Source organism: Trachurus trachurus (assembly GCF_905171665.1).
Source record: "Trachurus trachurus genome assembly, chromosome: 5".
Classification (NCBI taxonomy): domain Eukaryota; kingdom Metazoa; phylum Chordata; class Actinopteri; order Carangiformes; family Carangidae; genus Trachurus; species Trachurus trachurus.
The window spans coordinates 25,334,566-25,348,355 of record NC_139896.1 but is presented as its reverse complement, the minus strand read 5'-3'; the positions used below and the strand labels follow the sequence as shown (position 1 = coordinate 25,348,355).

General features: G+C 42.7%; 1 protein-coding gene across 1 annotated transcript in view; it reads right to left on the bottom strand.

Moving 5' to 3' along the window:
* The window catches only part of LOC310986035 (solute carrier family 12 member 5-like), a 167,805-nt gene continuing 154,015 nt past the window's right edge, over positions 1-13,790 (bottom strand). Inside the window, exons 9-25 of the mRNA XM_083971740.1 lie at positions 13,189-13,356; positions 12,642-12,740; positions 10,980-11,037; positions 10,710-10,884; positions 10,457-10,575; positions 10,046-10,144; positions 9,785-9,904; positions 8,426-8,530; positions 7,971-8,139; positions 7,663-7,858; positions 6,847-7,016; positions 6,626-6,757; positions 5,965-6,072; positions 5,304-5,429; positions 4,308-4,501; positions 3,762-3,895; positions 1-699 (exon numbers count right to left, since the gene is read on the bottom strand). Coding sequence (XP_083827866.1) covers positions 608-699; positions 3,762-3,895; positions 4,308-4,501; positions 5,304-5,429; positions 5,965-6,072; positions 6,626-6,757; positions 6,847-7,016; positions 7,663-7,858; positions 7,971-8,139; positions 8,426-8,530; positions 9,785-9,904; positions 10,046-10,144; positions 10,457-10,575; positions 10,710-10,884; positions 10,980-11,037; positions 12,642-12,740; positions 13,189-13,356 — 2,264 coding nt within the window. The 3' untranslated portion in view covers positions 1-607. The remainder of the gene's footprint in view (positions 700-3,761; positions 3,896-4,307; positions 4,502-5,303; positions 5,430-5,964; positions 6,073-6,625; positions 6,758-6,846; positions 7,017-7,662; positions 7,859-7,970; positions 8,140-8,425; positions 8,531-9,784; positions 9,905-10,045; positions 10,145-10,456; positions 10,576-10,709; positions 10,885-10,979; positions 11,038-12,641; positions 12,741-13,188; positions 13,357-13,790) is intronic.

The following is a 13,790-nucleotide window of genomic DNA, read 5'->3' as shown; positions in this document are numbered from 1 at the left end:
GAACTAAACAGACAAACCTACACTGAGCTCATTTCAGCAGGCTCTCGTTCTTTCTGAGCAGAAGCCGCGTCTATGCCACATTTGTATTCAAAAAGAAAAACAGAGCCAGAAGAATCTGTGGAGACTAAAACAAAGACGGACATACATACATGCATGTGTGCCTACACCTCAGCTAACAACCCACACCCACCACCACCACCTCCTCCTCCTCTGTACTGAGTTACTCCGACTCAGTGCGAGTTACTACAGTAGAATACAGACTAGCAAACGAAAAAGAAATGTCTCTTTAAGAACAAATCTAAACAGCGTCTAAGTCAGTCTAGAGCCTACGATAGATATAGTAGCTTATGAGACTAAAATGAAAGGTTTAGTAGCCGAGCATGTGATGCTGCCCGTTGGTCTGCTGGGGATGGAGCAGGAGGAGAGGTGCTGAAGCTGAGCTGAGCTATTGGTTGAGTGTGAGAGGACGACCTTACAGAAAGAAACGGTAAGGGGCGACGTGATGATGAAGCAGCGTTGATGAGAGGGCGGGAGTGTGGGTGACGCAGGAACGGGGCTGAAGGAAGGGCAGAGGGGGCGGGAGTGGGGGAGGAGGGGGGCTGCTCTTTCAGGAGTAGATGGTGATGACCTCGCGGCCGCCTCCGCGAACCAGGAGGACCCGGTTGAGACCATCAGTGAGAACCTCGAGGAACTCCATGTCTGAGAGAGATGTGTTAAAGAAACTAGAAGAGACAAATGCAACACAGTGACATGGGTAATCCATAAGGAGCACTGCAGCACTTTACAAATGTATTACCTCTCATTTCATTTTAGCACAACTCCCAACAAGAAATCGTGTTCTGGTCTCTGCATTGTTGCACTCCATCCCATTTACTCACCTCTGACAGCTGATTCAAACCCCAACAACACTTATGAGCACTGCAACACTTGACTTGAGCACTGTAGCACTTTATTACACTGTATGTTTTTGGTTTCGTTGTGTTTCTCAATCCATCTTAGCACAACTCCAACAAGAAACCCTGCTCTGGTTCTTGCATTGCTGCACCCCCATCTCATCTATCCATCCCTGACAGTTTTTTCTCGCCCAATTTACATGAGCACTGTAGCACTTTATCACGCTGTATTGTCTTTGGTTTCATTTTGTTTCTCAATCCATCTTAGCACAACTCCATCAAGAAACCCTGCTCTGGTCTTTGCATTGCTGCACCTCCATCTCATTTATCCATCCCTGACAGTTCATGTCACCCAAATTTATGTAATTGCACCATACATCCTGTTTTTTTTGTGTGTATTACTGTCTATCTGTTGTTTTTGTTTATAGTAGTGTCATGTTAATTGTCTCTTATTTAGTGTCATTGTCTGCTGGTTTCTGTTTGGATACGTTCTATTCTTGCGCTGATTTTTGTGTTTCCTGTGTCCCTGTTTTTATGTATTATGTTCCTTGTGTCCTTGTTGTATATTTGAATGGCTTTCAACATCTTGCTGGAGGACTACAGTTGAAAATTAGCCTCTGGCTAACACTGGCACTTTTACAGACATGTTTATTAATGTGCACTGTCCTCTCCAAATAAATAAATAAATAAATCACACAGCATGTGACTCTCGGTTCATGAAATACGGTAATAACTTTAAACGAGAATCAACATTTTTGTATTGTATTTTGTATTAATCGTATGACTCCACTTTTATGTTGTTATGAGAAACGAAAGAGAGAGTTTTGGTTTTCACAGAATAACTTCACTTGGTTTTGGTTCAGTTTGGGGATTTTCAGCTTTACGTTAGACAACAACAAAACAAATATAAAAACTGATTATGTGTTATCTGCTTAAACAGCTTAAGAATCACACATTTCCCCCAGGTGTAAGGAAACAAACTAATAGGAGATTGAATATTGGTCTAACATTCAATGTTTGGTCAAAACCACTGACTCCAAATGGATAATACACAACTGTGTGTAAAAAAGTTCATCATTTAAACATTAAAGCTGGTAATAATACAGTATTATACAGTTCGGTTTGGTTTACCCATTAAGTTTTGTTTAGTCATCCCATTTTTTTTTTTAATTTTCAGTTTTATTACTATTATTGGAAGGTTTACATCTATATATTACATCTTTTTTTCATCTTCATCCTATTTTGTATGTTTTTTTTCTTTTTATTCATGGCTTTTTGTTGTAGTGTGTCTTCTCTTTCTTTGTCTCTCTCTCTGCAGTCCACATTCAGGGTTTTATTCAGCATTTTTCAAACTCACCTTTTTGTGCTGCTTTGAAAAAGGCTACTGTTTTCTGTCTCTTCAGTGTTTATTCTGCATTAGTGGTAACAGTATTCCTTCTTTATCAGATATTATTATTCAGTGGTAATTTGGATTCTTGTGGTCTAGAGTTGCAGTAAACAGCATTTGCAGAACAATTTTACAACTAATTTGCGGCTGCACAGCTACACAGAGGCAGCAGAAACACACCGTAAACACCATAGACATACTGCTGTTTAAAGTCGCCTGTTTACATCTGACACACAGGCCAACATTAATATTCACCTGGAGTTGTGTTTTTTTCCACTGGCAAAGGTGAAAGCAATGTGAATCATTGTCAGTGTTGAGCTGGCGTTTAGTTTGGGACAGTCCAACAGTGACTGCTGGTAACAAGGCTCATCAGAGCAGAGAATGAACCAATCAATGAAGACACATGTTTTGTGACAATTCCCAATGGGCTCATCACTACAAGTGACACCTGTCACACTTGAAACATCAATGACACATTGTTAATATTAAAATACTGATTAGTGTACCTTTAAAATGCTATCAATAGAAGGTAAACACTCTACCTGACAGGACATGGAGTAGGCTACTACAATATCTGGACAGTCTCAGATGCATATCTCATCCTTTGATTTACGTACTAAACTCTGACTCCCTGAGTCTATTTGAATTAAAATTCAGTGTGTGAAAGAATAATGAAAACGAACTGCATGTCTCCTGATAGCAAATCACTGGTTTTGCAATTTCTTTCCTGTAACTAAGTCAATTACCTTATCATTTATTGCTTAAACGCGAAATACAACTTCTATTCCTGGAGTTAGAAAGAGCCTGGAGTCTTAAATTGAAGTCTATTCTACCTAAGCATCACTAAAGCTGTTCTTCACACCACCTACATGTCAGTTTACTAACTCTATTAACCGTATTTATACCTATGTGGGTCAGTAGATCCCCCATTCTGAGCCACCGTATTGGTATTGGTACTTTTCTGTTTAGTGTTGTGCTATTATCTTCATATAGTCAGGATCAGAGTGCAGCAGGAATTGAGGTTTGTCTCTGCTGCCCGTTAACTGACCAAATTAAAATGCACTATTACATGTCTGTCAATAAGTAAATAAATCAGGGTCTTGACAAAGATATGAATAGCATAACCAGAATTATGACAGTTATCAATACTGTCATCTATGTCAAAGATTAGGACAAGGAACATAAGGGAAAAGCTGTTATAAATTCATGGGAATATAATAGAGATGAGCTATGTGAAATTCCTCTTGACCGTATGAACAGCCAGGCTACTGCTATGAGACTGACTGGTCCTGAGAACACCTGCTCAGATTTCATTGATGTCCCAGGATAGTTTAACTCTTTAATAAAGTCTTTGCTAATGTTTAAGGAGGTAATTGTGAACAACCCTGGCATGTGACCTAGTGGTGCTGCTGCTCATTACCTGTGTCTAGTGTGTTTGAGACTCCCCTCTATGAACCTACGTCTCCCAAGGTGAAGGATACAGTTTTCGTCACCTGTCCGGTTCTTGGGCGGCCCAGGCATGTTGAGGAGGACTAGCTTGGCCTCTGAGGACTTTTTGATGATAACTTCATTCAGCCGGAGCGCTGTGTGCATACGTCGCACATTGAACTGGTTCCTGAGAAAAAAACAAATCCAAAAAGAAAAGAGCTCATGGTCAAGCTGAATCACACTGGTTAGGCTCAGATATATGACAGTGGTGCATGATACCAAGCTGGTTAGAGGTGACAGATGCTCATTCACACATAACTTTTCCATCCTTATCTGGTTATGAGACCAACTTGGTCAATATGAGATGTGAATGAACTGAATGTGGTTTATAGGAACTTCAATACTTACAGGTTCTCCCACTCACTGCAGCGTGGTAAGAAGAGAAACACATGAGTATCAGTGCTAAACTATAATTTCAACAAGCAACTTTCAAAACCTTCAACAGACTTTGGAGACTTGCGGTTCTTTGTCAGGAACAAGAAGGTAGTAGTTCACCTTTCCAACATGTTAAGGGTGACTGAACAATTCAAAGCACTCACGGCTTCATGTTGAAGATGTCTTTGATGCCCTCTGGTGTGGCTGCACCCGGCGGCTTGGTGGGCTCCCCGTCACACTTCTCAGTCCAGGTCATCTGGATCTGATCCCCGGGGCTCTTAGCCCCCTCTGCGGGGGTCAGCGGGGCGGCCGGGGTCGCAGGGCTGGTCGGGGTGGTGTTGTCGTGGATGAGCTGGACCTGAGTAGGGGCGGAAACAGGGGGAGAGGCCGACTTTGACTATGAGACGAGAGGAAAAGAGGACGGATGTGGATTTACATGTACATTACATGGAAGGTTGAAAGAGTAACAGTTGAGGTGGAAATGTAGGAATGTAGGTTAAGTCACAAAGAGCGACAGCGTTTGAGAGAGGGAGAGGAAGAGAGAAGTGTTGTTAAGAGCGTGGTGCTTCTGTACATTACCTGGTGTCTTAATAATAATACATTTTATTTGTAAAGCACTTTTCATAAAGTAATCTCAAAGTGCTACAGAAACCAGAAACAAAATAAACAAAAGACTAAGAGAAAAAAAGCCTTTGTTAGTAACAAGAGCTGTTAAAGCAGTGAATCTATAAGAGGACGAGGACGACATCACATCAACAGAAAACAGAAAATACCAGAGAGGGGACGATACTGTCTCAACCTCACTCTTTAAGCTCAGAGTGTTAGGATGTAGATTGCAAAAGGGCAACATTTTGGGAAAAAAGGCATTTTAGCTGAAAAGACCAATACAATCACTATCATTACCCCTGTTTCCAATCTTCATGCTACGCTAAGCCAACAAGTATTTGTTTCCTGTACCTATATCAGTGAGTAACACATGTCCCAAAATGTTAAATTACTCCTTTAAATCATTGGGGGTGTTTTGTCTGACTCTGTTCTATAGCGCCTCACTCAATTTGGACATTTTTTCCCTTCCTGTCATCATGTGTTTACTCACATGGATGCACAGAAACTTAACACAAACAGGTCAGTGCTTCCCCTCCTGGAAGAGCTGCTCCTACCTCTTCCTCAGGCTTCTCCTCCTTGCTGGCGGCCGGCGGATCCTCTGTCACGCTCAGCTGGGTGGTCACAGCGGCCGGGTTCTTACGGCGGATAGACCCGCGAGACGAATCAGTGATGCTCTGGATCTGTCATGACACAGATAAGAGAAAAGAAAGAGAGGCGATATCAGCCAAGATGTTTTCATTCAGTGTTTATGAAAAGCAAAACAAGTCGGTAGCATATTTTTAAAAGATATTTGATATTTTACTGCACATTAGCAACAACTGATTTAGATAAAGTAAACGTGAGAATAATTAGATTCTAGTGACTTTGAGGACCAAGCAATTTTACAGTTCAACAAAGAACATGAGGGAGGTAGTGATGTAAGACTGAGATCAATATCCTTTATTTTCCATGTCTGTCACCATCACGTTGCTACGCACAAGAGCAAAGCAGTGTCGTCAGCAGTGATAGAGAGGGTAAATATGGTGTCCCACTGTTCCGATTTGAGCAGAGATATGCTTTTGTCTGGAGGGTTTCATGTGTCATGTCGAGTCAAATCAAGTTGAGTCACAGCAAGTTGGCCCGTCAAGTCGAGACGTTCCTGAGCACATTTTGGAGTTCAACAACAACAAACAGCAAAACTTTGACAGAGACTCTTTTTTTTTTTTTTTTTTTTACCTCTCTCTCACGCTCAGTCTTGGTCAGGTTGATCTGTTTAAGCATCTGTGACCGCTGCTCCATCACCAGGGTCTTCTCGTAAGTGTAGGCCGAGATGTCGCTGTCGTGCTGTGATGACATTTAAAAGACAATTCTGTTTCATACACTTCACGCATACGCAGTCCTTTATACGACATACTGTCTGACCAATTTGTTTATTTCTCTTCTAAATGGCCACATTGGATGAGGGATCAATAACCTGCTGTCACAGAGAGGGGTAAGAAAAGCCTGAGATAATGGAGCGTACTTTCGGTCTTTGCTCTGAGGCTTTTGCCCTTGGAAAGTGACAAAAGTAATTCTGGGAATAATAAACAGCTTGAGAGATCCAATTCATTTCCTGCTCAGTTTTCCAGCTGCGCACATCTGGCCACTCGTTGCCTTAAATGGACGCGCAGGCTGAATTGTTGATTTTGGAGAGTTACAAAACACAGAAGGCCAGAATTTTAACCTTGGACAGGTGCTGTGGAAGTGGGTTTGAGACAAACTGACAGTAAAATGCTTTATAAATGTATCTTTCTATACATTTTTTGCCAGCTACAATATGGATAGAGACTACGGTATAATTGTTGTTACTGTCAGATATTGAAAAGAAAAAATTCAATCTGATCCTGAGACAACTCACCATTTCTACAACTTCCACCATAGCGTCAATACGGAGGTGATACAGGAATGTGGTCAGGTCCTTTTTCATCTGGATGCTGTTGTCGTCCAACTGGGCCACGGTGAAGATGCGCATCTTGCACTTCCTCCAAACCTGAGAAGCAAAACACATCATGCCTGAGGAACATGTATCTTTACAATTCGATCGATTCTGACTCCTGTCGCTTTGTCTTTTGTTGGTACCTTGTGCTGGCGGAGAAGGAAGGGCAGCAGCATCAGCATGCCTCCATCATGGACGATCCACCACACGTCGATGTGACCCTCAGTGAAGCGTTCGCCGTTGGACGGGAAGGCTGTGATGTTCTTCGGGACGAGCAGAGCCAGGTGAGCGGCTGTGGTTTCTCGGACCAACTCTGTCGTACAAAAAGACAGACGCAGCGAGACAGGAGGAGCGTGAGCTGTGCTGCATCTACGAACTTTCTCCATTACTCAAACTGTAACTTCCATACTAAGTTGTTTTGATACAGCTGACACTGATTAGGTTAAATTTCATTACCGGGAAGTTTCTCTTTTCAGATTTTGTGTCACTGATGAATAATTCTGCTGTGCATTAGTAAATCCTCTTCTTTTTTTTAAAGTATATTTTGGGGGCTTTTATTGCCTTTAATTGACAGCACAGTAGAGAGAGAGAGACAGGAAATGGGGAGGCAGAGAGGGGGAATGACATGCAGGAAAGGGCTGCCCGATGCAGGAGTAAATCCTCTTCTGATTAAATATATTCTTCTTTCTTTTCTTTTTTTAACATTGTACAGTTTGATCAAGAATGATCTTTTGACAGTTTCCCTCAAGCAAGACATTAAATACCAGGATGAGCTAGTCAAAGCCAGAGCTGGTTGGGATTTTGTCTTTCTGATTCTACAGAGGCAAAGATAACAGCCAAAAAAAAAAGAGTTTGAAATCTGCAGGTGAGCACCAGTCCAACCTCAAAACCCTCCTTAAAACAGATTTCAGTCTTTTTGTATGAAGTTATCAGTTTCTTCTTGTTCCCCAGTGACTCACCGATGAAGTTTCTCCAGGTCTGGTGCTCGTCTCCCTGCTTCCAGTTGCGCGGCCAGGACACCAGCACAGCGTTGTGTTTCAGGCCTCCCAGTCCACTGGCCTGGACAAGGTGGGACGTAGCATCACGCAGGTTTGAGGACACGGTCACTTGACAGAAGCCTTTCACCTTCTCTGTCTCCATCAGTTTATGCAGCGCCTACAAAGGAACGACAGAAACGGTAACTGAACCAAGATGCAGATGACAAGTGGACATACAGTAGAAATTATATGAATGATAGTTTTGTCATTAACAGTTAAAGGCTCCCTACCTGCTCTGCACGCTGGACCTGGTCGTAGTTCTCAAGGTACGTGCCCTCCAGAGCTGTCCCAACGATGGTGAGACCTTTTCCTGCCTTCAGCTGGTTGGTCAGAGAAAGCAGACGAGGCTGCTCCACGTTCTGCTCGCCGTCTGTGCTGACCAGCACGAGCAACTGAGGCCTAATGAGAGATAAGAGCAGAGGGAAGAAAAAGTGAAAATATCGTGCAGGAAAAAAGTAGAGGGACAAGAAGGACAGTGAAGACTGAAATAAAGGTTTGAAGAAAGAAGTGGCCCAGTATAAGTCCTGGTAGGGAAAGAGAGACAGAGAGATGACGAGAGAAGTTCACGTGTTACTATGAATTAACAAACACAGAATCACAAATGAGAAAACAGCTGAACATGTTCATATCTGTGTTAATCAGAATCACGATACAACAACACAACTTGTGATTTGGTGCGTCATACCTCCAGTTCTTGGTGTGCGGGGGACCTTCCTCCAGCCGCATGAGAGCGAAACGTGCAGCGCTCAGAGAAAGACCTCGTATCCCATCGCCCCACTCCTTCTCGGCACTGAAACACAGACAGCATCGATCAGCAGTCGTCACTCAAAACATGAACAACAGTTCTGCAGCTTCGCTCAGGATTTAAAAAGGGACAGTGATACAATCAGCACACTGAAGCAGATCTACTTTCAGAGGACGGTTTGACATAATGCAGAGTGATAGAGGATTGGACATCGCTGGTAAATGTCAAGTTAACATGAAGTCTCTCAGCACAGGGAATCGCAGCGCTTAAACACACTAGTGTGCATGAAGAAATACAGAACGTAGGCTACTACTCCATTATAAGCATGGATGGATGACTGAAGGGCCTCTAAGTGACGAGGGACCGGGGGTTCAGGCCTCCCCGAGCTAGTACCAACATTTACTATTAGAAAGTTACTGAGCTCAGTTATTTTCTTGCAATACGTATTTCACAATTATCAGCAATTCATGATGAACTAACTGCTAATTCATTATCAGATTATTTCTAGAATAATTTCCTAGGAGAAAAAAGTGGGAACTACAGGTGCTGAAAATACACTCGCTGTTATGTTTTTCCAATGTTAATTTCTCTAAAGTAAAAAAAAAAAATACAGATGGAACATCCAAGATTCATCCAGATATTCATTTTTCCTACAAAGGAGATTGAATTTCTTAGTCTGGCATGTTATATAGCTCAAGAAAGTTCCTAACAGTTTGATGAGTTCCGGTTAACCTTTTCTTTGCTCCTAATGCCAATCTGAGTATTTTATTTAAATAATATATAATATATATAATATTAATATAAATTTGTATTAAAATATACATTTGTTTGTTTGTTACAGTAACATGTTACGTCTCACTCTTCAGATTTATTGTGAACTAATACTCAATTTCTTTGGCAGTTTTTGAACCTCAGAGTCCAGAACCTGCTAAATCTCACTGAAGAAAAGCAACACAACAGCAAAGAGATGCAAAAAAGATGGAAACAGAAACAAAGCAGCTACAAAAAGACAAATAGCAAACATTAAAACAATATACATAAAGAGATGCAAAAAAAAAGGAAAATGACAACAGTGTTACTGTCATTAGGAGGATGTTCTGTATAACAAATTATGTCTAGGGTTTCACATGACGAGAGACAAACAGTGGAGCCAAAAAATAAAACAATCTTCCTCTCAAACCCCCTGAACAAAAATGATTGATGGTGTGGATTTTGAAACATCAATACCGAATTCACACGCACGCACACGTCAACTAAAACTATGGCAGCCACCCTCTCTTAAGGTTGCACTCCACTCACCCTGAGAACTCGATATACTTGTAGATAGAGCCGGCAATCACCATGGCGACAATGGCGTAGTACCAGGAGCAGATGAACATGAGAGTTAGACACAAGCTCATCCCCAGAAAGGACAGAGCCCTGTATGTATGGAGAGACAGAGAGACACAGGCAGTGAGAGGGAGAGAGAGAGAGAGACAAACACAGTTGAGCTGAAAACTGATTTAAATGCAGAAAATGTAAATGCGGCCTTGTTTTTGTCTTAGTAGCTGCTGAACTGACCAGTGGTAGAACTTGAAGCGAGGTCTCCAGTTTGGAGTCCTCAGCAGCGTCTGCAGGGCGCAGGCCAGGTTCACAAACATGTAGCACATCAGGAAAAACCTGCAGGACGCACACAAGCATAGATACTCATCCTTAAACAAAGCTCTTCTCGTGTCCTGTGACGTGAAAGAGTTATTTCACTTAACGCGGTCCAAGAGGTTTGCTGTCTCAATATCTGTCACATTTCCTGGTATTTATGTGTATTACCAAAGCAGAAAAGTGGTCTGCCCTTTTGTGTGATGAGCTAAATCCTGAGCCCATAAAATCTGGCATTTGCATCGTTTAAGGAATCGTGGGGGAGTAGCTGCTCTAAAATCTCCTGCCGGTGCCTCTGAAAAATGGCAGCGAATGAGAGTTTGTTTCAGTTCTCACATGGAGAGGATGGGCGCCACTGCATCAAGGGAGGCGATGAGGATGCCGATCTCGCAGATACAAGCCGTCAGCAGCAGCGACCATGTGGGCTCTCCGTTGGCCTTCCCGTGGCCGAAGATCTGCAGGGACGACACAGACAAACACACTGACTCCACTGCTATTTTAAAACAAGTGTGTGTGAAGTGATTTCTGCTGTCATCAGAAAGGAGGGCAACACCATGTATATGACATACAGATGGGCAGACAGACTCACCCGAAGGGCGGGCACGATGCTATCCTTGGCGATGGCCTGCATGAGACGAGGGGCTCCCGTCAGACTCTGCAGCCCGGCGCCGCAGGTCGAGAAAAAGGAGCCAATCACGATCACCCACGGTGACGGCCAAGCTAACGTGCCAATCACCAGGTTCCCGTGCACTCCCTCCCCGAACCTAAAGGAGCATGCAAAATGTTGCTTGCCGTTTCCAATGCATGCAAAGTGGATTTCGTTGTGTAGTTTGTCTGAGCTAAACAAGAGTAGACTTACTTGTCTCTGAGGACCACGCCCTCGATGCAGGCACCAAACAGAATCACACTGGACATGTCTGAACAATTACACATCAGGAAAGTTTTCTCATAAAGGCCAGTGCTGTGTTTTCATAATGGTGGATATTTGATGTTTGTTTAGGCAGCTTTAATATTCTACAATAAAACCTGAGTAGTGATTAATGGGACTTTATGATAACAATTATAAACCGTTGCTTTGAAGAGACTTAATGGTCTAATAAATCAATTAACTGTGTTAGCTGGGAACAGACATCAATCGATTTTGTTTAGGATAATATCTGATAGATCAGTGACATGGTAACTAATATCCTTCTGCTTTATTAACTTCTGAATGCACAGGCAGCTCAATGATGCGATTAGAAGTGCTAATCAAATTTGGCCAGACCCTCAAGCTGATTACTGTAAGATACATCGAAGACATTCAGCATGGCTGCTTCAGAGGGAGATCATTGTAATCACCAATGACTCCTATGTTGGAGTAGATGTGCTGCAGCTAAATAATTATTCAGATGGTAATAAAGGGTTAGGTCAATTTAAAACTCTCTGAAACACTGTCATTATCCCACCAGTTTAAAGGTGTTCAGAAATGGCCGTTTGTCCTGTTTGTCGCGCCTCCTTCTACGAGTTTCCACAAGTTGCCGCACGAGTTTACCCGAGTAAGGAAAACAAATTTGATTGGTCGTTATCGAGCGGGCGGGATATTCAATGTTTGGGGCGAGTCCGAGCTCGGTGTGTGTGTGTGTGTGTGTGTGTGTGTGTCTCAGATGGATGACGGATCCAGTATCAGTGGCTGATGAATCGTGAGCAACGTGACACATAATTTGTGTGCCTGCATTATCCAATGTGGAAAAAAAACTACCCCACTTTCATCCCGGATTTACTCGAAAATGGAATTTCGCACAAAGTTTGGCCTACATTGTCTGATAGATGAGTTATTTTATATACCCAGAGTGGAATCAAATTAATTTTTCTTTTCTGTACACCTTTAAGAACATGTATGGAAAGTTTATCCTACACTACACATCCTGCATTTGTGCCTTAACCCTAAGTGGGAAAAATGTGCTTCATATGAAACTGAGGCACCAAACAGATTGAGAAGTGGCATCATCAGGACTTTAGAAAACTTCCATGTGAGACAGAGACATACAGTACAGAAAAACAATGCATCACAGCTTGTCAAAATCAGACTGGTATTGTAGCAGTTCTGGTCTGTCACTGTTTAAAACGTTGACCTTTAATTAGGCTGCTCCCTGCAGGCCAATCAGTGTGTTTTTGTTGCGGCAGAGCAGAACACCACAGTGCATCGTCGCCTTGGGTCCAACCAAAATGCAGTGCTGCCTGACATATCTTCACTGAGCCTAAAATACCATTTGAGTGGATATCTGGCTGGAGCCGATACAGTCATTTTAAATGTCTTGTATCAACAAGGTCAGAATTAGGTTTTTGAGGAGCATTAACAGACTGGAGTTTGTTGATTTGTTGGACATGCAGATATTAGTACAGTTTCCTTCCTGGGCTGATGAACGGGAGATTAAAATACATACGCTTACCTCAAAAAGTGACATTATTTCAGATCAGTTTTTTTTATTTGGTCTGTGCACTTATTCCTGTTATCCTGCAGGGGGCAGTAGTGAGAGGATACAGACTATGGAGGTGGTGGTGATGGCTGCAATGGTTCCAATGGGGATTGACTTCTGGGCATCACGCAGGTCTCCGGAGCGGTTGGAGCCAGCCATGATCCCTGAGCAGACAGCCAAGAAGCAAACAATGAGATCAGAGGTTTATTCACATAAAAGCAAAGGGATCAGTTTGAACATGTGGATTCAGAGGAGTCTGGTATTGAGGACAAAAGCGTTGTGATTTACTTTTTTACTCAGATATGAAAATGTCAGCATCTAGTTCCTGGAAGTAAAGTCAAACACACAAGAATTACGGTAGTTGGGGGGCGGTGCGTGGCGCAGTGGTTAAGGCGGCCGCCCCATGTAGAGGCTACAGTCCTCAACCCAGGTGTCCCCGGTTCGAATACCGCGTCGGGCAGACCTTTCCTGCATGTCATTCCCCCTCTCTCTGCCTCCCCCTTTCCTGTCTATCTCACTATGTCCTATCAAATAAAGGCAAAAATGCCAAAAAATATACTTAAAAAAAAAAAAAAAAGAATTACGGTAGTTGGGAAGTGAAAAACAGATCACCTGTCACCGAGGGGAAGTAAATGCCAACCAGCAGCGTGAAGAAGCTGGTTATGTCGGCCAACACGTAGCGGTTAGCGTTCGTCAGAGGATCCTCTGGATCCTCCACTGAGTCCATGCCAATCCTGGCGATCAGGTCCCCCTTCTCGTAATAGGTTCCAAACAGGTTCTCTTAGAGGAGAGGGAGGGACAGAAGAGACGAGTGTTTCAGTTTAAAACACAGCGTTACAATCACTTGCATGAACTCCACTGAAGGCTTCACATTTTATAGCACTGGAGTGGATGTGATGTGGTTTGTGTGTTTTACACTGTTCTATTTCAGTGGCACAGTTAGTGAGAGATTGTAAAAGCACTGACAGTTGTGTCCTCTTGGAGGAGGAGAGTGCTTGTGCAAACATGTCTTTTGTTCTCTCTAATGGTAATCAGAACAGATCTGTATTTACTTTGACATTGAAGGGCATTTTTTCTCTTAATTAGCATCAACATGAAAACTTCCTTGAGGGGGGGCATGAACACTTTTTGGTGGCACTGTATTAACCACAGGCTCTAATCGACAAATGTGAATCTTTGACATAGGCTTTCCTGTCACCCCAGCAACTAATACT